General features: G+C 35.0%; 2 protein-coding genes across 5 annotated transcripts; both read right to left on the minus strand.

Moving 5' to 3' along the window:
- Positions 1 to 518: 518 nt before the first annotated feature.
- On the minus strand, positions 519 to 23,375 carry LOC138855695 (uncharacterized). Of its 4 annotated transcripts, XM_070105978.1 has the most exons (4): positions 2,425 to 2,666; positions 1,088 to 1,162; positions 962 to 1,018; positions 519 to 713 (listed from the first exon to the last, which is right to left on the minus strand). In XM_070105978.1, the coding sequence occupies exons 1-4, from the start codon at positions 2,479 to 2,481 to the stop codon at positions 606 to 608; spliced, it is 297 nt and encodes a 98-aa protein (XP_069962079.1). In that variant the 5' UTR covers positions 2,482 to 2,666; the 3' UTR covers positions 519 to 605. The 4 variants fall into 4 exon arrangements, with proteins under 4 accessions (XP_069962079.1, XP_069962078.1, XP_069962076.1 ...); XM_070105977.1 differs by lacking the exon at positions 2,425 to 2,666 and adding an exon at positions 23,352 to 23,375 and having other exon boundaries at positions 962 to 1,162; XM_070105975.1 differs by having other exon boundaries at positions 962 to 1,162; positions 2,425 to 2,617.
- LOC106623411 (uncharacterized) lies at positions 4,459 to 5,541 on the minus strand. The gene is made up of 3 exons (XM_014242924.3): positions 5,390 to 5,541; positions 4,771 to 5,316; positions 4,459 to 4,688 (listed from the first exon to the last, which is right to left on the minus strand). Exons 1-3 carry the CDS (start codon positions 5,498 to 5,500, stop codon positions 4,623 to 4,625), a joined length of 723 nt encoding a protein of 240 aa, XP_014098399.2. The 5' UTR covers positions 5,501 to 5,541; the 3' UTR covers positions 4,459 to 4,622.
- Positions 23,376 to 25,266: the final 1,891 nt, after the last annotated feature.

The raw sequence follows: 25,266 nt of genomic DNA on the forward strand, positions 1-25,266 counted from the left end.
TCATATGCGGATGGTTACTGGTGCTGAATAGTGAGCCGTGGAAACGGTGGAAAAACCGAAATTGACGTTCCGAAAGGTTTGCTATGTGTTTGGATTGACCATCATCTACCATGAGCTGTTCCACTATGGCCAAACTCTTCGAAATCAAATTTGGTCCTGTACTGGCAACAAATAGATCAATTGGGGAGTAGTTGCCAGGTAGACCAGGCGGTCACATATAACGATGGTGACTCACTACAAGCTCCGGAAGCTTGGTTGGGTCTTATACATCCACCTTATAGCCCCGACAACGAGTGAGTAATCACTTTCTGGCAGAAAGTATTTCTAATAAAAAACAATATAGCATACCAGAAAATTTAACATCGCTATCCTGATAGTTTTATGCTGAAGACAAAAAGATAATTTATAATTCATTTCGAGAACTTCGGGCTGCATATCAGTTCACTTCGAAGTGGAATGAAATCAATCATTGGATAATTCCAGATAATTCTTTGCTACCACTACATCCAAACACAGACTTTTTTCTCATAAAATATATTTATTTCATAAAAATTAATTTTTATAAGTACATAGATAAATCGTTGACTAAATAAATAAATTTCTTTCTAGGTCACACATCTTTTAGCATAACTAAGGCAACGCTTAGTACAACAATCATCGGCCAAATTGCAGAATTCGCCAACTTTCCCACATTCTGCGCTGCCCGACGGAAGCTGAAAAATAGTTGAAAATATCATTAAGCAATCGGACGATTCAATAAAGCGTTAAAATTAAACAAAACTTTCGGAACGAAAACGAAAAATAAACATTGAAATGCTGCAGCAATAATCAAAAACAACAACATATGACAGAAAGCGCGCAAAATGTAATAAAAAAGGCAAGACAAACTCAGGACAGCTCAACTAAAGTAATTTTTAGCTATAATTAAATAAAATCCACACAAATTGGCAATCAACTTTACCTCATCCGCTGGCAATAACTGCATCAACTGCGCCGCAGCAGCCGAAACTTCATCGCCCGACACAACAGAACTCGGCATCGCCTTGTTGACTTCGTTCACGCCCGACTCCAACTCCGCCGCCACCGTAACCGCTGCCGGCTGGCTTGGCGACTCCACCGCTTGTGGCATTGTCACCGATGCCCTCGGCAAACTTGTTGCATGCTGCAAGTTGCACAAACGTAATTTTATTGGCACATTGCGGTTTGATGTTGTTTTTGTAGCATGTACACGCCCGTTGTTGCAATTTAATAACAACATTTATTAAATGTCAGTGCAAGCGCCGTGGAGGTGATGTGGGCGAAAAAACAAGAGAGCATATTAATATAATTTATGCTCAGTAATTTAAAAATTTTTGTTGTAAATTTGCGATATTGAAGCAACTACTAGTATACATAAACACACACTCACCCACACATACGCATACATACACAGAGGAAATTACAAGCAGCGACTAGATAAGTGGAGTGACAATTGGGTGTTGATATAAGTTTTAAAGGATTTTAAGCTAAGCACTGGGGAAGTACAAAATAGCAACAATAATTATGTAACTCTTATTTCGCCAAAGTACTCTTAGTAGCTTACAGCATTTGTTGTCAGCCTGTTACATTTTACCGAAGTTTGTTGTTTGCTTCGAGTATTTTGAATTTTCCCTTTGAAATTTGATTATTTTTATCACTTTGCTGGAACTCAATGAATAATTTGGCAAGCACTTCACTGTTCTAATAGTTTGATTTCTAGGCAGGAGAAAAAATCCTCAGTAGAGTGGGCTGCATTGCTACTATAGGTAGATTTCTTACTCCACTTACTTACTTAAAGATTGTTTCAATCCTGTACTGCGTTCACGAAATTAGAAAATTCTGATCAGATTTTTAGTAATCAAAGCAATCCAACAAAGATCTTATAACCTATGATTTATGAAATATCTGGAATTATAGTCACTTCACAGGAGATTCTATAAAGAAAATACTTTTAAATATTTGTGAAAAGAGTTTGTAATAATTAAATAGGATACTTTTTTATGAATTATAATATTTCTTTATTAAAACGTGAAAATCTTTTAAGTGGAGATCAATTATCATATGCCAACCAAATAAAATATTTTACTTCGTTACTTCAATAATTATTTATGAATAAAAAGATTATACTCCGATAATTTAGTCGTTTTCGATTAGCTTTATATTTTCGAACTCTACTCTCTATGTTTGAGACTTGCTCTCGGAACGACAAGATAATCTAGCTACATGTCCCACAATAATTCTGGATAATAGTTTAACTACTTTTTTATTTATTTATGGTGACGTATTGGATTTATGCCGGCCGTGCGTTCGATTCGCCACTCAGCAAGTTTGAGCGAAACTAAAACTACTAATAGTACTATACGAATATATGAGCATGAAATCACGTATATTTCTTTAAGACCCTACCATAATACACAACGATACCAACAACAATTGCAACAACGTTATTTTCATTGTGATCATTATCTTGGCCAACACTTCACTTCAAGTTAATTTACTCGTATAAACTTTCTTTGTAATTACAACTTGTTTTAAGTCAATCACAAGTATGTGTACACTCTTGTCACTTTCAGTTTCTGAACTGTGTCGATAATGGCCCATTTAGTGCTTATTATATATTCGCTGGCAAAAACTTTCACTTAATCTTTACATATGTAAATAAAAAAAGTTTAATTCTGCAGACGATGTCAACATACTTTATCACCATATACCACATACCCATAGTAATATCGTCGATATAAGAAGGCGACGCACAATTTTATCGCTATGACACATTTTCCAGATTTTTTATTATCAACAAACTTGCGAAATTTCTTACTTGTTCACCTACTTACTTGTATCTTTTTTGGTGCCACTTGAAATTTTGTGTTTTTTTTTACTTTCCATGTGCTATATCATAAAAAGTACTGAACTACGTTGTCAATAAATCTGACTTGCTTCAAGAATCATACTGAAGTGCCTAACTTTAAAATGAAGTTTTTACAGGGTTTACCATACATTGATTGAAGAAAGCGAGTGAGTTAGGAAGGACTGATGGGATCAGAACGACGTTCTATGAGAAGTCGGCAAAGCGTGTGTTTGACTTCTATTAATTTTTAAGCCAAGTCTTAAAAGCCACAAACGGCACACTCTATATGTCAATTTCGTTGGGGGGTTTTAATTGTTGTTGTTATTCTATTGTATAAACAACTGTAATTTGTTAGGATTTACACCACAACTATTATTTGAGTCATTGTTGTGGTTATTAACAGCTCCGTAAAAAAGACTGCGACCTACAAAGTTTCGACCAAGCAGAGCTCTAACAATTTATTAGAAACGTTTATTCAATTTTTTAAAGAAGGGTGTCGCGCCAACTTTTCAGAATTTGTAGAATAAACCGATAGCTGAACAGACACAGCAAACAGTATTTCGTAGTTGCTGAAAAATATATTTTAAATAATTTGATCGGAGCTTATAGACAAGAGCTAAAGTTTGACGAAGCCGACCTTGTACACCAAATATCAAGAAAAACTGGTACTGGGAAGAGAATATTTTCGCAGACATCTAGTTCCATGACTTTCATCCAAGAAAAATTATATTTCTAGTCATAACTACTTTTTATATTTCTTCTGCCACGGACATCCGAGAATCAAAAAGAGACACCAACTCCATGGGGGAATCAAAACGATGGCTGGGGTAGAAGTCTTTAAAAATTAGTCATTATTAGACCTAATCAGTCATTTCATGTGGGCCTATCACACATCATTTTGGTTTCATCGATTCCGTTCCAGTTGATCCATTCCGTTTTGACGATGATTTTGATACAAAGGATACGTACAGGCTCTACAAGCGCTTATAAACAAGATTGACGAAAGTATCGATAAATATCATCTATTCTGAAAATCATGTAAACAGTCTTTTAATTTCCTCGGAGCTGAAAATTGCACAAACAAAGTTTGAAACCGTTTAAATAAGGTTGGATACAGAAAGATTCTGAATGTCAGAGGCTACACGAATTAATGTAAAAAACAAAACCGTGAACCAAATTTCTATTTGCCAATCGCTACAGAAAAGCAACAAAATCAATCCATTTCTGGAGCGGATGGTTACTGGTGATAAAAATTGAGTATCTTAGAACAATACCTTGTAAACACAGTCGTGGTTGAATGGTTGACGGTCCGGAAAGTTTTACACTGTTTGGTGGTATTGGCAGGAAATAATCTACAATGAGTTGCAAAATCGGGCAAAATCTTGAAAAAAATCAGCCTAAAACTGAATTTGCGTGTAGATTTCCATTTTGCACACAATTAATTGACAAACTGTAACTTTATATATCTCAGTCAGTTTTAAGTATTACAAACAACCGTTACATGTAGCAAGAGTATAAAAATAATTGGTTAATTGGATCGTCGTGTTTCGGCCTAGCAATATTTACGAGAGTGTAAATGAGAAAAACCAAAATTTATTATTTCTGCTTTTGTTATGCAGTTGCTCAACAGCAATAATAATTAATTGATATTTTGCTTATTCATACTAAAAACATTTACGCCATAAAAAAGATTAATTCGTTTCTTAAAATAAATAAAAATGTGCATATGATAATTGGCAGCGCTTCAAGGGGGCTCCTATGTAACGCACTGGTGTAAGAAGCCATGACAGCGTTGGGTGCAGCACTCTTCATGGCGATAACACTGAAAGCAAAGGCAAAGTAAAAAAAAATCAACGAAAAAGCAAAATTAGTATGTATTTGTGTGTGCGCTGATCTTGTATTACCTTCTCGCCAATTGCTCTGCACTGAGTCGGTGTTGTTGCCGGCGACTCACCATCAGCTGTAGCAGCTTTCTCAACTTCTGCTTTCACATTTGGTAAAGCCTCAGTTGGCTGAGGTTCTGTTGGCGCGTCTTGTGCTATTTCTGTTTGCTGTTCCAACTGTTTCGGCTTCGGGTTTCGCGGCATATTTTGCGGTTGCAAAACAAAGAATATGTAATCTGGCCCATTTGAAGTGTCTGCAATGTCGCTGCGCGTTTGAACCGCGGCGAAACGTTCCTGCAAAACTGGCTCCACCGTTTCAACGCCCCACCCGCGCCTAACGTTGAGCAAACTTTTCAGTGCTAGCTTAGCTTTTCCTGCATTGCCACTGCCATTTTGCGGTTGCGTGAGAGCATTATCATGCACCATGTTGACCTCAGCTATACTTCCTAGCAGCTCGTCGAATGTCATGCTGGGACGCTCGTAAAGTGGACCGGGGCGCCGCTTGCCAATGCAACGGTAAGAGTAAGTTAAACAAGTATTCGAACAGCATTCCCAATGCTCTTGACACTAAAATAACATTTGTTAGTAATTGTTGTTGTAAATGCTCTTTAAAGTTCACTTAATGTGAGTTTTTACTTACATATTCATTGTATTCGGCGCATTTTCTTTGCGCTCCCAAGGTGTTATCACAAATCACCAAACACAAAACAACAAAGAAAAGAAACTTCACTGAATCGCTCATATTAAACATGTTTACTGTTGTAAAGCCGGCATTCAACTGATGCAGCAAGTAAGCAGCTCAGCTTAAGTTACCGTGGCGCTTAGCTGTAACTGCAACCAGAGTTGCCGCATGACTTTCAACTGACTGTGGAGTATACTTGAAAGATTTGGCCGGAGAAGCTAAATACGAAGAAAATATGTCTACCACTTATTGATTCGAGAGCTGGTCAAGTTCAGAATTTTTTCTGAGAGTTATTGAAAAGGAATCGAAGTTTTTTTAACATTTGCTTGAGTTTATAGAAAATTGTTTATATGTTCATTTTTAAAAAATTGTCGGATATAAGGCTAATTTTCAGGATCACCTTTGTCCATAAAGCCTCGACGGCCCACAATGATTCTACAAACTTGTGCTGGCTAAACCAAAATAAAAAACGGGATCACATAATACTTTCTCGTAAAGTACGACCGATTTTGGCTTTACATTAATGTTGCGGAAAATGGCGGTATTGTAAAAAAAAGGTTAATTTTTAACCACAAAAAAACAATAAATTGTTTATAAATAAAAATGTTGCAATACTTGTAATAGCAAAACCATCGCAAGGGTAAGTAGGCTATGTTACCACACAGTTACAGTAAAAATATCAAGTGGTTACGTGTAAATGAAAAGCTTACTCAATAGACCCAATTTGTATAAGCAACTTCTGGACCAAATCAGTATCATTTCTGTAACGAGTTTATTGGCATTATTTAGTATATTATCTGTGTGTCACTGCCATGAGCTGCAAGCAGATCACGTCAAACTGAGCAGTATATTAAATGAATTTTAAATAGCCACCAAAAGTCTAAAGCTTAATCGGTTAGTTTGTATGTTGGCGGTTTCAACAAATGAGCATATTCGTGAGCATTTTCTTGTAAAACTTCATATTGATATCTCAAAAACTGAGAACTAGTTCGTGTATGGAGGGATCTAGACAGAGGGACAGACATGGCTAAATCGCTGGTATATATACATATATACTTTAGGGTCTCCGACGCTTCTTCCTTGATGTTGACAACTTCGTGGCAAATTTAATATACCCTGTTCAGGGGGACAGCGAGCGAAAAATTAGTTAGTAATGCTTGACGTTGGTGGATGTCAAACAAGTCATTCAAAGAAAAAATTTAAATTTTTTAACGAGACCTCACAAAATATTCTTTAAAAATTATATTATATACTAACAACTATTTATTCAATTGGCAATTCAAATCCAAACAAATCAGAGTTTTAATACAAAACATATAGTTAAAACTATGTTTTGCTTACTTTTTCGAACTTCACATAGAATTTTACGCTTTTTTACTACATAAATACATATATGGAGACACATATATTTTTTATAATGTATCTATGTATGTACATATGTGCACAACTTAATCTCAGTCTAGAGAAGCGATTAAACAGAAAGCAAAAACACCAAAATAAAAATAAATTGTAGTAGATATTGTTTTTTCTTTTGTTTTTTGTTAAACCGAGAATTTATTGACTAATAAATTGTAAACAACGGCAATGTCAGACTGCGGGATTTACGGGAATTATGATGAAACATTTGCCAAAAAAACACACAATTTTAACAAAAACAAAATGAGCGTGTTTCAATTTATTTTTTAATTCAAAGTTTTGCAGGTTATAAAAAAAATTGTGTCTCACTCGAGGTAAACAGAACATTATAGTGAAGGATTTATTTATTTACGAATATATGAACATGTTTGATGTAATCCGTTTTCAAAATTTGAAGTAAAAAATCACATACAGAGAAATAATACAAATTGAAAGTGTTTAAGAAATTCCGCCCTAATTTGGAAAGTTAATGCGATAAAATTGATCAAATAAACGAGTTAATAGAGTTTAAAAATCAAAATAAAAATATTTAGAATAGTTAAACCAATTCTCCTTGTATCACTAATCAGCGTTAATCCTATTCGATGAATACTACCTGGATTATAAACTCCTAAAATTGGTTCATCAGATTCTCTTAGGTCAACGAGGCGTTTTGAGCACACAATGCACAAACTTATTTAGGTGATTAATATCAATCCCAGCTACTTCGCTAGATTCGAAAAGATGCGTCTGCCGAGGTATTTCTATCTCAGTGGCAAAAGCTGGACGATAGTGGAGAAACTGGCAAGATTTACGTAGCACACATTTAATTAAAATAAAAATAAATTACTTATCGTAATTATTTAATTTTCAACATTAACCCTCCCTAATAAAAAAAAATCGTATCAATGTGATAGTGCATTTTTAAACTCTATGTGGAGAATGACGGTAATAATATTTTTACCAAGTTGTTCTACTAGCAATGAGCTGTTGAAAATAATATCATTATGTATTAAACGCCGACTAGTTACTAGTTACTTTCAATTCTTCCAGCCCTTGAAGTGATATGCTAAAAACTTAACATGCTTATAGAACCTGCAACAAACAAGGTAAGAGCAGCCGTACTGGTAAAGAAAAGTATGCAGACATATATGCATAGATATAAACTTCTCTTTAGATGACTTGACTGTAGGGACTCTCGCATCATCTTATATGCCTCCTGGTGGCGAAACGCCACCGTTAGAACTTTGGAGGCTGGCGAATAAAGCTAAGAGACCTCTAGTGACAGGCGCAGGCGCCAATGCGCACTTATAATGATAAATAATATAGCTATAGCTAACCAAGAGGAGGAACCAACATATATTGACCCAACCGCGAAGAAGGTTCATGATGTAACAATGCATACTAGCAAAATAAACACTGTCGAAGATTGGGAAGTGCTTCGTACACCCTCGTTTTCTAACCATGTGTATGTGTCCTCAATAAAAGTACAATCTTCAGAAATCCTAAGAGTACTAACTGAGATCCATACAGGAAGATTGGAATCGCGTACCCTCCAGTCATACCGAAGGCGGGCAAAGGAGTCCGCCTTTTTCCGAATAAATATATGTAGGCCAATAACTCTAACCTCATTCCTTCTGAAGACATTTGAAAAAATTCTAGACGCCTATATTGGAGACAAGCTTTTGTTAGCCAACATGTCGAAAGCACAGCACGCCTATACGAAGAGTAGATGCACGGAGACTGCACCTCTTTCGCTAGCCCTAAATGTAGAAGGAGCACTGATTGCTCAGCACAAATTGCTCAGGTTAGGGCAAACAGAAAATCCTGAGGGAAAACTCTCTCCTATGGTAAGTTGTAGCTAATGAACTTTTGGAAAATTTTGAAAGGAAAGCTGATAGCCTATGTAAACGGATATTATACTCTTTACAAGGAGGTACCCCCCGAGGCTCAGCGTGGTTGAATTAACAACTAAAGAGCATACCAAGTAACTGGGAGTGATTTTGGACAGCAAACAGTTACAATGAAATTTCCGAAATGACTGACTAACTGATCAGGACAATATAGAACGCCTTAAGGACATGCAGCATTGCCAAAATCAATCCCCGAAGGAAAGCACAAACTACTGGCATCACATGCGAGCCGGATAGGCATAAGTACCAACGATACATGCAAAAAGTGAGTGTAGGAAGGTGCGTATGAGAGAGATGCTGTTATACCTCCTATACTTCTATCCAGCATTATTTAACAATACAATATTTATACAATACTCAAATCGATGAGATTTCGTACCTGTTTGGACTCTACATCTATAATGTACCTATATATATATGTCTTTTCTAGCATTACAAATTAAACTAGTCATTTTCAAATCAATTTCTTCAGTACCAGTTGAACAGCCGCCATATCTATTGCTGGAACTACTAAATCTAACAAAATATTATAATTTTTTTTGTAGAATTTCAAATGCGTCATCAATGCGTCACTTCTTATCATGGTTTGTTGTGTATATCAGATTAGAAAATAAAAAATTAAGTAGCCCACATAACTGTACATGACTACATATGCAAATATGATGAGGGGACACTAAATTATTTGACAATGATTGGTATATTATCTAACCATATTACTATTTGGCACACACTTATCTAGAACACATAAGCATACAATTTATTATAACTATGGAAAAGCCGAAGTTTCGGCGATTGATGTGCCTACACCTCTAACGACGGCTCAAAATTTGATTCAAATTAAAAAGAATTTACTTACTTACACCTTAAACCGAAAACTTTGCTTATTCCCTTACCTCCCTGTACTCTAATTAATGTAACAGTAAACTAGCAAATGAGGTTATAAGGAAGTTATGCGAGTTCCCAAAGCACATATTTTGGCCAAAAATACGCAAGGGGACTATTGCCTACCATTCATTTAAAAGCATCGCTTTTTTATAAAGCTCTATTTTAATTCTATCCGGTTCATTTCCAGTGGAAAGAGTATGGTTTACGAGGCTTCTTCCTGACATATTCCGTTTTCTGCTTCGTCACCTTCCTAAGTGAGGAATCAACACATCTTCACTAGTATAGGACTTGGACTTTAGCCATTCACATTCATTTGGGTTGCATAACCGAAAGAGCTGGGAATGAGTTGAGTCGAGAGAGCCCTTAATCTCACGCTCATAATCGATTTGAAGAAATTTGTCATTATACCCTCTCTGAAGATCAAATGCAAATTTCAGGGACGAAACATTTCTTGGCCGCAAAACTAGAGTTCGCTCACAATTACCCCACATCGACAAATATTCAAAAAAATATGAAAACAGCGACACCTTGTACTGATCCATACCACCAACTTATGAACAGTCGAATCAAATTGTAGAGAAACAATACGATGTACATTGCGCACACAAAATACTCAATTCGTTATCTTATCAGTCTGCCAAATGTACGTTTGTCGCTATTTACTATCAAGTGAGCAAGCAGACGTGAAGTCTTACAAAACGCAAGAGCGCTCAAATAAAGGCTAAAGGCTGAATATATGTACATATATTCATAAGTAAATATGGAACTCGCGGATCACTCAATATTACAAAATTCCATACCACTTCAACTTAAAATCTCTGTATCTCAAAGAGTATTAATATTATCAATTTGGTGCCAAAGACTTTTTTGTAGGAAATTAACAACAATTTTGTTATTTACAATTTTTCTGTAGCTAGTGTTGTTTACGAGATAATTCCAAAAAAACGCGAATTTCATGGAAAAATTAGGTTTGGGGGCCCGTACTACCCCGCAGGTGCCAGTTATAACTTTACCGCAATGGAGATTTTGTAGAGTGTTCAATCCTGAGGAATGCCTAATGACGGGTGAGATAATCCCATCAACTGCCGCTGAGTTATAAAATTAAAAAGAAAAAAAATCAAGTTTTACGTGTATTTTATATGGGAAATCTTTGCAGGCCTAGGTCTAGTACTTAATATTAAAATTAAAGTCCCAAATTTTTAGGGAATTTTATTTTTGGTATTTCCAACAAAATTTCACCATGAGATCGAAAAAAAAAATAGTTCAAAAAAAAAAAGCAGTCTAATGTACATATACTCATAAGTAAATATGGAACTCGCGGATCACTCAATAATCTAAAACGAGTATGCCCTTTGACTTTACGAGAGTATAAAGTGTTCGGTTACATCCGAACTTAGCCCTTCCTTACTTGTTTGCTTTCATTTTAAAACTTCAATAAAGAAACAACATTAGTTTTGACAAATAACTTACTGACAGTATGGTTAAAAATTTAAATATTGGTGCATACAAAGTATGGTATAAATTTCTTCTGACTTTTTAGGCACACAACTATCAAGATAGTTTTTATTGTCAGCTTTTGCCTTTTTACAGAGAACCGTTAAATCAGTGGTCGTCGTAGCTGTTGCTCGGTTTAATTGATATTAATTATGCAAAGTTGAAAAGTTTATACGTATGTATATAATGTGTAAATATTTCATATTGTAAACAGTTGCAATGTTGCTTGTGTTAATGTGTGCGTATCGCAACATTCAGTCAGTCGAGCGAAATTTGATATTAATTAACCACAGAGCTATATACATACATATATGAAATACACAGAATTGCATTCATTTACAACATATGCAATCGCATGCAAATATATATTTATGGATTTAGGTATATACAATACATATGTGAGAAAGCAAAACGATTTCAAATGAGTTTGATGGATGGAGGCTGCATATTCGTATTATATTTTACATTTTCACAGGCAAATATTAGTTAAGCCATTGTTAAACTAAAAGTTTTACATTTTTTTAAATAATACCTACATTTTCTTCAAAGTATTAAGTTTTTTTATAAATATGCAACAAGTACAACATAAACACTGGCCGTTTCGAAATGCCCATATTTCAGATTCATATCATCAGCTTATTCATTCGCTTTTTGTACATTTGAACCTCAGTATTGGCATTATTTTATGACATATGTTTAAATTGCATAATTTAATTAGAACTCCGTAGGCGATGTGTTATTAAGTGCTACAAATTTGGTTTTAAGGAAAATTACTGCTTCAGTTTAAAATGATCAGCAATTCATAATTATACTTTAGTTTTATTGATTTCAAATTAAGTTGAAACCAACAATATATGTATGACAACAAGACAAGAAAACTGAAGATAATTCTCTCCTTGGATGCATTAAAATATTGTCGCAAAAGTATACTGTACGAGAGAGTATTCGATTGTTTCTGTTGTCCTCGGGCCATTATAGCATATAAGTTACCATACAAATTTAAAAAATAAAAAATAACTTTTTATCTGACAAAATATCATATTTAATACATACGGAAGTTTATCAAAAAAAATTTCATTAACATATATTATTAGAAATAAATTTAAGAATAACGGTAAATAATAAATTATTGACTTCGCGAAGAGTTAAGTAATATTAATTACTATTACTAACGCGGAAATATAAAATGTTCCCTCCGTTACCAGCGCTCTTCTCTTTCACTGCGCGGAGACCAACAGCTCTTGCTTGAATGATATAAACGTTTTTAATCATTTGCGGATTTTTGCATATTTCTTCTTATGCCCAAAAATTGTCGAAATTGAATCATAACTTTGCAAAGACCCAAACACCAAATATGTGAACCCCAGTGTATAAGGCTGATTTTTTACCGAACATATCGATAAATCTGTGAGGGTTAGTATTTAAATTCTGGGAGAATATTTTTTTGAAGACAGCATTTCTTGTTTAATATAACGTTTTGCAACATCGGAGTGTATTTCACCAGCTTTGAGCTTGACAAATTGTGAGAGTATTAAATGTTCGGTTACACACGAACTTAGCCCTTCCTAACGTGTTTTATAATTAGTTTATTGTCAGTTTTAACACCCATGATTATCATTATGCTGCTGAAACGTTATATCTATGTAGCTACTAGCAACAAACACACACAAATATGCGTCTGTATATGTGTGTATATTTGAGTTGCAAAAATCAACGGTCGCTGGTGTAGTGAGTCACTCTTGTGGCGCTGCAACCAAAAACAGCACCAAGCCATCAACACTCGTGTCGCATGTCGTGTTACCATTCGCCTCATACAAGAACCTAGAACGCTAGCTGCGTGTGGCAGAATGTTTTTTACGTGCGGGAAAAAGCAGCGAAAAAATGTATGTCATTGCCATCTCTCCTAGCTACTCGGTCCTTTTTATTACTTTTGTTTTTCAGCGTTTTTAATTAAAACGTAAGGTTTACCAAGTCAGTTTCTTTCTTTTTTTTTTTTTTTTGCTTTTGTCCTATCTGCGAGAGGCGTTGCTGTTGTCACATAAGTTGTGATTGTTGTTGCCTTATGCTCCTTTTAAGCTTTACGAGATTTATTCAATTTAGATTTTAATGCATTTGCGGTGCTTCGTGAAATGCTCGGCGGAAGGACAATTATTTTGCCTTAAAAGCAAGCGTGATTAAATACAAGGCAGCATGGATTACGTTATGTAAATGCAATATCATAAATAGAAACAAGTGGAACTAAAATTGCTCTCACTTTAATTGAATGACTCTCGTTTTTATTGAATGGTGATTACTTAAGAATATGTAAGAAATTCTTCTTGACTACCTAGATATGCTGGGTTTTCTTAACAACATGTTATCATAACAACATTTTCCTAGCCTAAGAGGAGGTGCTCTTCTCAGATACCAGACTTGTTGCTTTACATCTATATCTACTACATGTTGTCTTAAATACAAGCATGATATGAAGTGAGGTCCTAAGTTCCCTTACAGAGAGTAAGAAAACTCCTTCCTACTTACCATATAAATCCATTCGAAGTAAAAATCTGCTGTCAATAATTCTCTTCTATTTTTCTTTTTCTTCAAATTTCCAACGCTCTATGTCTTGCTTTAAGAAGACTGTCTTCTTAGTCCCGCTGTTTATATCATTGAAATATTTTTATCATGCTAAATTAACAAATTTTCTACACTCCTCTGATCTTATAAAATATAGGCGTGAGTCACAATAGTAGTATTGATATACTCCTCCCCAAATAGATGTTAAACTACTTCCCAAAAGTGCGTTTACGTGCAGTTGATTGCACGAATGCCGCAGCCTGTTAATTACAAACTGCCTTACTACCAGCAGTAGAAGAAGCACACTTGCACAAAGTTGCTTCTTTTATTAAGAAAATTAAAGCTTTGAGTGTTTGTGCCTCTTCCCACGCTGATATTTTTAAATTTAAAACCCCCAATTGCGCAAAAGAACTAATCCAATACAAAGGCAACAACAACGAAGCTTTAATGAGATATTGCAATTGTTTGAGCAGCAAAATGAGCCCAACAAGAGTGGACACGCGTCGAACAGCTCGGCGGCACGATCCATATTAGTATTAAATTCTTTTGCTGCCAATCTGGCGTAGCAGCCGTACACGTTAGTCAAGCTCTTTGCACTATCTGCTACAATTACTATTATTATCATTAAAGTTTTGTTGTTTGTTTTTGTAGTGATTACTATCGACACCAAAGGACTATTATTGTAAGTGTACTTGTTCTATTGGCAGGAATTGTCAGAAAGTGCCTTCCTGCGCATGGCTCTATTTGCCGATATGTTAGGCTGTATTGCTGCTCAACTGCTTGCTTGCCACTATTGGTGTCGACGTCTTCTGCGTAACTGTATGTGTGTACCATATATATGTGTTTTGTTTGTTTTCGGCGTTGATTTCACTTGACGATTTCAAGTTGGGCTTACTTTCGTTCCATACAAGCTTCCTCAGCCACATCCACACCGACTTACTCAAAGTCAGCTCCCAATGGACTCAAATGAAAGGCGAATGTATTGCAAATGCTAACAGCACATTATCGCCCGGCAACACCACTTGGGCAAGGCAATACTTTCTTTTTTTTTTCAAAATATTCCATTTCTTCCTATTACATATTCCCCTGCTCCCGCATGTAACTAGTTGTATGCTGGGTGTTCATAATGAGGAAAATAATTGGCAATATAAAATGCAAGAAAAAAGTGGCAGGATAATGAAAGTAATAAAGTTTAATAATGAAAATGGAGTAAAGAAGCACGTCTGAGTTGCACATACATATATACAATTAAATTTTACATTATACAAATATATGTATTTTAGAGTATAGCTACTTATTTAATATATGTACTTACATAGTTTCTTATGTTAAACTGAAACCATTATATACAAAAGTGCGTTTGTATGCGGTTGTGTTTTTGTAAAGTAAAAATATTGTTGAATACACGAAAAGGAGATAATTAATGACATAGTTTTGCTATTGCGTTTAAGTCCATTTCGTAAACTGTAATGTGAAAGCTCAGTGAGTGAAATTAATTTGCATTTTATTATTATTTGGAAATAACTGCTTTAATAGTGTATTTAGGCAAGCGACTTTCTGCACTTGAGTAATTTTTGTGATTTATGGCTTAGCCAAAGACAATCTTAGCCTTCTCTGATGACTTCACATACAAATTAATATTTCAACTAGACAAGAGATGTAAAAATATAATATTAACTTTTATCACCGGTAATTATTTTAGACGATTGTAAAGCGCAAAGTCACTTTTATGACCAGATTTGTCATATACATACTAGAAATATATTAGACAGAGATATAGATCTACCTCCAATCTCTATTTCCAAAGTATTAAACTGCAAGCTGGTTTTAGAGTGGAAGTTATGATAAAATTAATATATAAGTCCAAGATTGTTCATATAATGACTCTGATGTATTCAAATTGTAGGCATTTATCTATGTAACATCCTGAAAACTGTCATTAGCTAACATTTTAGAAAAAATCATTGTCGAGTACCTAAGCGTAGCAGTTTTCAGACTTAATTTCTAAAGATTTTTCTATAAATTTTCGAACGATCACAAAGTTTGTGGTAAAAATGTGATAGTCTCATAATTTTTTCAGCGAAGAGTAAAGCTGGACCAATGCCGATATCTCCACTGTTGGCAAATATGGCAAAAAATCTTTTATTGTACAATCGGGCTTGGAATAGACAATTTAAACGTTTTAACTCTAGATAGCTAAATCAGAGAGTTGTTGGTAAGAAAATTTTTGTGTATCTTCGATAACTTGCTTATTTTTGAAAACAAAGAAATGAAAGAACAAAGAAAATTATAATACTAAGTTGGTTGTTTCGATCCGTTCACAATCACTACTACAGTAAATAACCTTAAACTTTAGAAAAGGGACTAGTTCTGCTAATTGCCTCCTCGAACTTATGAGAAGATTATTTAAATATGGAACTTTCGATATAATTTTAACAATTTTTAAATAAATTGATAAAGGTTACACAACTGATAAGGTAAGCTCCCAAAACTTACAATATAAAATTATAAATTATTATCAGCCAACCATCACATACCCACCTTTAACTGTAGAGATGTACGCGTATTACCAAATTCGATTGAGTAAAAGTGTAATATTTCCCAGCATTTTTCATCAAGAAATATTCCCTGCTTTGACACACAATTGTGGCGTAAAAAGCCATTTGGATAGAGAACTGCAAAAGTTAGTCAATGCGGGAAAGCCCAGCTGAAATGAAATTAAAAGTAAGAGTGAAAGCGAAAGAGAAAGTGGCGCGAAAGTTGGAGAAATTTCAAAAATCATCCCTTTGTTGCTTGGTGGTGCATTAAAGCAGCTTTGGGAGCAAACGCTTCGGCACTTACTTTCCAACATTTTTTGAGTCATTCTTCCTTTTCACTTACCGCTCTCTATAGCAATCGAGCTGGGACACTTGAAAAATTGTTAAATGCTTCCGCTACAGGAATTCATTAAGAACGCCAACGACAACAAAAATAGAAACAGCACCAACAGCAGCAACAGTGCTAGGTTATTATGCCACTTTAAAGAAGTATCCTCTATTTCCTTCATAAACTTTATTTGTGTAATTGATCACATGTGAAAATAACTACGTTAACCAAACCGAAGGTATCCGACGCAACGAGGACCAAGCCAAAGCAAACAGAAAAGCTACGAATATCAAGTGTAAACTAGCTGTGCGATAAAATCAGAGAGAAATATAAATTAAGCTACAATAAATATGCAACGAGAGAACAACAATGGAGATCGGTGTAAGTAAATGAAGATGTGCTTTTAATATAAGACCTCGATATACAAAAGTTAAATTGAATTAAAGTTACGAAGTGTGAGGCCAGTTTAGACTAATCTAATAAAGTATAAAACATCACATAAGTATATAACAAGCGAACTTATAATCATTTATACAATTTTGGATGCTTCTGAGTTAGAAAGAGTATCTGCTGTGAGTCATTTTGTTACTTTTTTATTCAGAACAACATGTCAGCTATGAAGAAAAACGACCGAGACTTCGAGCCTTTATAACGGTAATTCAAGAATCGTTTTCATAGTTAAATACTTTGTCGACAAGATTCACTTTAATGCATGCGTAGCCAAATAAATGCCATTACAACTAACAATATCACTATCTCGATTACTTCATTCTCCACTTTTTATATAACAGTTATAAAATTAATATTTCTTGTGGAATAATAAGTAATAGTAATAATTAATCAGCAGATTAGAAGTTGTTGAGCAAAACCGCTCAAGAAAAATTACATACGAAATTGTTTGATTGCGACCAGTTAGTTCGAATTAGTCGAAGGCCGATAATTACTATACTGACTGAGATTTCATAAACATACAAATAAACAATAGCAAGCAAAACAATTATATAAGTGCATTCCCTTATTGTTTTTAGGAAACTGAATGTAAAATCTGTTGAAGGAAGGAAACGTCTAATTTTAGCAAATTTGTATGAAAAGCTGATCCACTCGAAAAATTGAACAAAAGCAGTAACTTAGTTCTTATCATATTATATATCATTATAGAAAAATTAATATCTGTCATGGGCGATCTGACAAACGATAAAACATATCGTAAATTAGATATTAAATCCAAATACATTTTATTATTAAATGGTTGGCGGTGTTAGTAGTCGCTGAGAATGGCATCAAGAGTCTACTATTTATAGGTTATTGCGTTCTCCTTGATATTTCTAAATACCGGTTATGCATGAATGCGATGGTTGAAGGTGTTTTGTAATATACTATAATAATCAATATGATCCCGAAACGAAACTCCTGAGTGCTGAATGGAAGGCGCCGGACGAGCCAAAACTCAAAAAATCGCGCCTGGAGAAGTCAATAGTGAAGACAATGCTGATTTGTTTTTATAATTCCAAGGGTATTGTCTACAAAGAATTTGTTGCACCCAACCAAAACGTTAATGCGGTATTCTACCTGGGAGTTTTGAAGCGTTTGGTGCGCCGTATTTGACGTGTTCGGCCCGAATATCGCGAAGATGGAAGTTGGCGTTTGTTGCACGATAATGCGCCATCTCATCGATCGACGCTTGTGGCCGATTATTTGACCAAATCACATTTTAACAATCAACCACTCCCCGTATTCACCTGACATGGCACCGTGCGACGTCTACCTTTTCGGAAAAATGCATTTGCCGATGAAAGGAAAGCGTTATGCAGACGTGGAGGCCATTTAAAAGGCTTGCACGGGTATACTTGTACTGGCGGCCATACCGGGCAACGAGCTAAAACACTCGTTCGACATGCTTTTGTACCGTGCGAAAAGCTGTATTAAAGCAGAAGGATACTATTTTGAATAAAATTAATTGATTTTGACGATAAAACAATTTGTTCTGTTTTTTTAAATGTCCTGTTTACTTTGGAACGCACCTTGTAAAAACTAAATAAAAGTGAAGAAAAAATTAAGCCTTCTGGTTACATTTTAAAGGAGTTGAGCTGGTTAAAAAAAAAACGTTGTTAAGGTCTAACAAGTTCTTGAATTGATAAAATGGTGAAAAAATCTTTACGTGTCTAATGGCACTCCAAGACCACGAAGTTTTAAACCTAGCTTCAGAATAACATAATATATTAAATATTTTATGATTTTATTGTTAATATTGCTAGCTTGTTCGAGAAGAATGAATATAACTTTTAAAACCCCACACGATAAAATTGCTCTATAGGCACCCTTGTATTACGTCGTTATGCTCAATGCCATTGATGATAATATTAAGGCAAACACACGCAACTCTAACTGTACCCGCACTAATGCCCAGCGGTAGTCCTAGTAGCTTGTGCCCCAGCTGTTAAGTGTGGTTACATATACGCCCACATACATTTTGGATTTGTATGTGGCATGCCGTCACCGCCCTTGGTTTATATTTGCTGCATGCCACAGCCATCTGAAGGGTGTGATACGCAGTCAACGCTGCCAGGCAAAGTAAGTGGCATGCACCATGTGGCTGCCGATGCCGAAAGTGTTTGCGGCGAAAATCTGGCAGCGATTGTGCGCTGCGAAGCATTTGCACCCACCATTGAGTTGCATGTGGTCCTCGAAAATAGTTCGGTGGTGTACAGAGAGCGGTTAGCGATTTGTTGTTAAATATTTACACGCAACATTTAAGGAAAAAAACGAACAAAAAATTACGCTTAACGTAAATACCTTAGCAGAATAGATTTTCGGCTGTCTGCATACGACTTGCAAAGTCTTCGTGTGGCAAGCAGTTGAATTAGACGGCTTGTAGCTGCAGTCGCTCGTAGGTCTCGTTAGACTAATGGATTATTGAGGGAGCGAATTGAAATGTAGGCTTGCCAAACAATCCAGCCAAAAGCACAATTGCTTTATTGCTACTTCTTGGATATGATGTCTGCTTTTAGGCGCAATGTATTTTGGGCCTGAGCATGCCTGTCTAAGAGTGTGCATGCAGACGAAATGGCTTGTTATTCTGATTCTTATATATTCACTGCTCACTTCATGTAAGCGTAAGGTAGCAGCGCTTTAAAAAAGGAATATTTTTCTTTGAAACTTGTTTTCTTTACGGCCACTCATTTTCCATTCCTCCCATATATATTGCCTCCCCTGTGGTAAGATCCCAAACGGACTTTAATTTAATAGGTTCCAAGGCCAGTGAGCGCTTGCTTATCAGTATTACAAATTTACTGCTTTATTTTCACATTTGCATTTTCCACAGCGTTTGCTGCTGCGTACTGCTGGTAATTTCGGGTATCGGAGCCTGCAGATTTGTAGTTATTATAGCGACCAACACAAACTGAAGCAAACCCAGTTGCCAAAAACCAAAGCATTTTATGCATATACCTATGTACATGTTTATTGCATTTCTTGCATTGTTGCAAGTTCTAGGCGGTAGTGTAATAGAGTGCTGTCATTTTGACTCTTGCTGATCATGTCGAATCTTTTTGGCTCTATATTATAGTGCGAAAATGGGCAAAATCGGACTACAACCTTTGCGAGAGTATAAAATGTTCGGTTACATCCGAACTTAGCCCTTCCTTACTTGTTTTATGATATATTCATCGATATCGATTTTATTTCGATTCACATTTATTGATTATCTCCTTTACGAAATTGAGCGCTCATGGACCAGACTCAAATTAACTGTGTACATGCCGTACAATATGCATACGTACGTACACGTTACGTGTGGCAATAAACGAATGCAAAAGAATACTGAAAGAGCTTGATTTTGATCGCTCAGATTGTATGGCAGATATCGGCCGTTCCGACAAACGAGCAGCTCCTTTGTGAGAAAATGATGAGTGCAAAATTCACATGAGATATCCCAAAAACTGAGGTACTAGTTCGTATATATACAGACGTACGGACTGACAGACGCACATTGCTAAATTGACTTGATTTTGATCGACTAGTTTGTATGGCAGCTTAATGCTATCGGTCGTCCCGAGAAATGAGCAAAATTTCAGATCGATATCTCTAAAAGTGAATCTGTTGAATTTGTAAAGGCTACTATACCTTCGATGCAACCGAATTTAACGTTTCTTCTTGATTTGAATAAAACTAATTTTTGTAAAAATAAATTCTGATTTATTAGTATAAAAGTTCATTATATTTACTAATTACGGAATTTAATATATTTTTGAAACTTTTTAGTAAAACTATTTAAAAAAAAACAAATTTCAAATAATACTTGTATATAATATTAAATATTAAATTTCAATTTTTCATAAAAAATTATTGTTTTGATAATTCTATGAATATGTGACTAATAATAACAATAATTAATAACAATATTTTAAAGTATATTTTAAAGTAGTTTTATTTAACTTATACAATAACATAATTGATATTATAATGCGTACTCTGGTATGTGCTAAGTAGACAAGCGTTGCTCACTCCAAATATCTGAAACTCATTTTTCCATTTCCATATTTACTTTTGCTACTTGCATTTAGCTATGCATATGTGCGCTACGATGTCACAATCGATGCCTGTAGTTTTTGTTCAAAATTTTCCGGTGCATTGAGTCGAGTGCACGTAGCAAAAGCTTTACATTAGCTTTTGCACTGCCAAAATAACAAAAATAAAATCCAATAGAAAAACAAGCTTGATACACCCCACTAGCAGGTGGGTTTACACTTTATATGCATAAATATACTAGTATATATGCATAAGGCGCAATAATAGTTTGTACTGACAGTACAAGGTCAGCAGATTTCATATAATATATATATATATAATGCATATAAGCGGTGGATATTCAGGTCATTAGCAACAGTCTGCTTATCATTCAACGTCATTTAATATAATAACCATAATTTCTTTTAAGAAGGCTTTCACGTTTATGTCTTATCCTTACTCTCTTTTCATTTATTTTTGTGGATTTCTTGTGGTCATCTCTTCAAATGAAAACTTTGTGGTCAAAGAAAACTCGTTCTTGATGTGGTCTCCCTCATTCTCTTTCGAACTTTTTTGTGTCTTTATGTATGGGGCTCATTGTTGAAAGGCATAAATTTCCGTTCCTAATTTGAAGTTAATTAAGCTTTGATTAAAAGGCATAGCAGCCTCAAGTATTCCACTCAAGTCCGCAGACACTGAAAAGATTAAACCACCAGTAGAATACACGTAAGCTCTAACAACAACAGATAATAGCGGAGGTGGAAAAGTTGAAAACTTTCAAAGTATGAAATATACAAAACAAAAAATATTTAGAATACAAACCATTGCAGGTGAACTAAACTGTATGGTCAAAGAGAATTGACTGTGGAGAAGATTATCGCCGCCGAATACTAAAATTAAAAACACTTTTGTGTGAAATGAATATGAGGTGTGTTGTTGTCTTTAAAATAGTCTCCATTCAATAATATACACTTGTTCCAGGCTTTTTCCAATCGTCGAAACACTTCTTAAAGTCGATTTTTGTGATAGCTTTTAGCTCTTTCAGCGATGCGCTTTAAATATTAAACGATCCTTTAAGATTCATGCTAGTTTCGGAAATGAAGAAACACGGTGCCATTTCTGGCGTATATAGAAGTGTTATTTAACCACCCAAATTCACCAAGCTCATAAAACACGCCTAACCCTAGCGGCTAATACAGACAAAATGACCAATTAAAACAGCTATGTTCTTAATTTTTTCTTGAATAAACTCGTGCTGCGTATCGGCTTAGAAACTGTTACTGAAAGCAAGTAAAATCGAAATATTTCCAAGTTTTAAAAGCTATATAAATGTTTTCCTGATATGGGATATGGATGCCAGCCATTTTGCTAAATAATAGACGCATCTACATACTCAACGTTTTCCGCACCAGTAAATTAAAGAATCATATTTGAATTATTGGTGAAGTGCTTTCGAGGCCACCATTACCTATGGTTCTTACTCCAGCAACTTTCCTGTTCATAAAGTCCTAATGATACGGTATGTTTGTTGGCAAACAATTTTGTGATAATGCGCGGTAACGGCCGAGGCTCTTTGAAGTCTAAATGTATCAAAAAACTGGTAGGGAGGTCGTTATAATAAATGGTTTTGGGAAGGAAATAATAAAATTTAATTAATGAAAAAAGTTACTAATACGCCATGTTCCACATACAATACACTCATAGATATGATGAAATCACGAGGAATGTAATATGTCAAATTTTTTTAATTTTATTTTGCCTTTATTTTTTTTCTGTCATTTACACAGATAACATATAGTGTAATTAAGTAGCTACGCTAGCCTGAGACTTTCAAACAAACACTTTAGGCTACTTAATAGTAATAATATAGTAGCATTTTTTTATTAATATGAACTCCAGATGTGCTTTTCATATTTTTCTTATAAGATATTTAAGTATAGTTTTAAGCACATATACTCTATGAAATGTATTTACAAAATCTGAAAATTATAGAAATAAGAAAACTAACGTTTGCTCTTACAGTTCGAACTATCATAGAAATATTTTAACAGACTTTTCCCACGTCATCTGTGCGTACAAGTCATACTAACTAGTTATTAATGTTTAATGGAACAAGACCTTATACTAAGCTCTACTGTGAGGCGACACTTAGATGGGAACGATGTGAATCACACACCAACACTCAACCATATTACATCTTCATTCTGTTTACATTCCATTTGCTATTAGCAATCAATTAGCGCTAAGCGCCTACTTCCGCTACTATGAAATTACCAACAGCGGATGCAGCTACTTTATACACTTACCCGCATTACAAACTGGAAAATGTTGCTTCCAAAGTTAGTGGCATAATTTGAGTTTGAAGCATTGTTATTCTATTAATTTTCCTGCTTTTTTCATCCGTTTTTTCGCAAGCAATGAATTTCCATAAATATTTCCACATGTTGCTTCGGTTGTTGCCAGCCATTTTGCTAAATAATAAACACATCTACATATTCAACGATTTCCGCACCAGTAAATTAAAGAATCATAGTTGAATTATTGGTGAAGTGCTTTCGGGGCCACCATTTCCTATGGTTCTTACTCCAGCAACTTTCCCGTTCATAAAGTCCTAATGATACGGTATGTTTGTTGGCAAAAAATTTTGTGATAATGCGCGGTAACGGCCGAGGCTTTTTGAAGTAAACGTCTATATGTTTCAAAAACCTGGTAGGGAGGTCGTTATAATAAATGGTTTTGGGAAGGAAATAATAAAATTTAATACACTAGGCAATTAAGTTTTTAAAAGTTCTTTTAAAGAAGTTTCTTTTCGAATTACTACCGCTTTTATTTAATTAATAAAAAAAAGTTACTCATACGCCATGTTCCACATACAATATACTCGTAGATATGATGAAATCACGCGGAATATAATATGTTGAATTTTTTAAATTGTATTTCGCCTTTGTTTGTTGCCATTTACATAGATAACATATAGTGTAATTAAGTAGCTACGCTGGCTTGAGACTCAAAACATCGCAAAGTTGTTTTTTTTCTTAGCTAAACAAACACTTTAGGCTACTTAATAGCAATAATATAGTACCATTAAGAATTTTTTCATTAATACGAACTCTAGATGTGCTTCTCATATTTATCTTATAAGATATTTAAGTATAGTTTTAAGCATATATTCTCTATGAAATGTATTTGCAAAATCTGAAAATTATAGAAATAGGAAAACTAACGATTGCTCTTACAGTTTGAAATACAATATTTTAACAGACTTTTCCACGTCATCTGTGCGTACAAGTCATACTAACTAGTTATTAATTTCTAATGGAACAAGAGCTTATACTAAGCTCTACTGTGAGGCGACACTTAGATGGGAACGATGTGAATCACACGCCACCACTCAACCATATTACATCTTCATTCTGTTTACATTCCATTTGCTAGTAGCAATCAATTAGGGCTAAGCGCCTACTTCCGCTACAATGAAATTACCAACAGCGGATGCAGCTACTTTATACACTTTATTCACTTACCCGCATTACAAACTGAAACATGTTGCTTCCAAAGTTAGTGGCATAATTTGAATTTGAAGCATTGTTATTCTATTAATTTTTCAGCTTTTTTCATCCGTTTTTCTCGCAAGCAATGAATTTCCATAAATATTTCCACATCTACTTCTCCACATGTTGCTTCGGTTGTTGTAGTTGTGCGTTGTGTGATTGGGTCTGGTTGTCTAGCTCATTTGTTGGCGCGGCGCACAGCAGCTGCTTACTGTCAAATCGGATACAATTTCCGCGCAACCGACACACATTCACGGACACGCTCACATAGGTAAGCCAAAGAAACATGAACACTTATGTCAGCTGCTAGCTGGGTATTGAGTGTCTACTGAGTTCGTAAAATTCCAACAATTTGCTGTTATTTGTTGTTATTTTTGCAGCTGTGTGTAGTCGCTTCGTTTCAGATACTCGTTTGCCGCCACGCCGCACTGATTTCCACCACGACACAGCCGTTGCACCAAGCCAGGAAGCAAGCACAGCGCACACACACGCAAACACACTAACACAATCGATGATGTCTTAATGGCGTAAGAATACAATTTAATTCGAGTGAAATTCAAATTGGAAACTAATTGCGGTCAAACGGTCTACACAGACGAAATTCAGCTAATAAAGACAAGTCACTGTCTTAGTAACCGAAATATTTATATGAGAGACTCACTTTAGTTTA

Source organism: Bactrocera oleae, chromosome 2 (assembly GCF_042242935.1).
Source record: "Bactrocera oleae isolate idBacOlea1 chromosome 2, idBacOlea1, whole genome shotgun sequence".
NCBI lineage: Eukaryota > Metazoa > Arthropoda > Insecta > Diptera > Tephritidae > Bactrocera > Bactrocera oleae.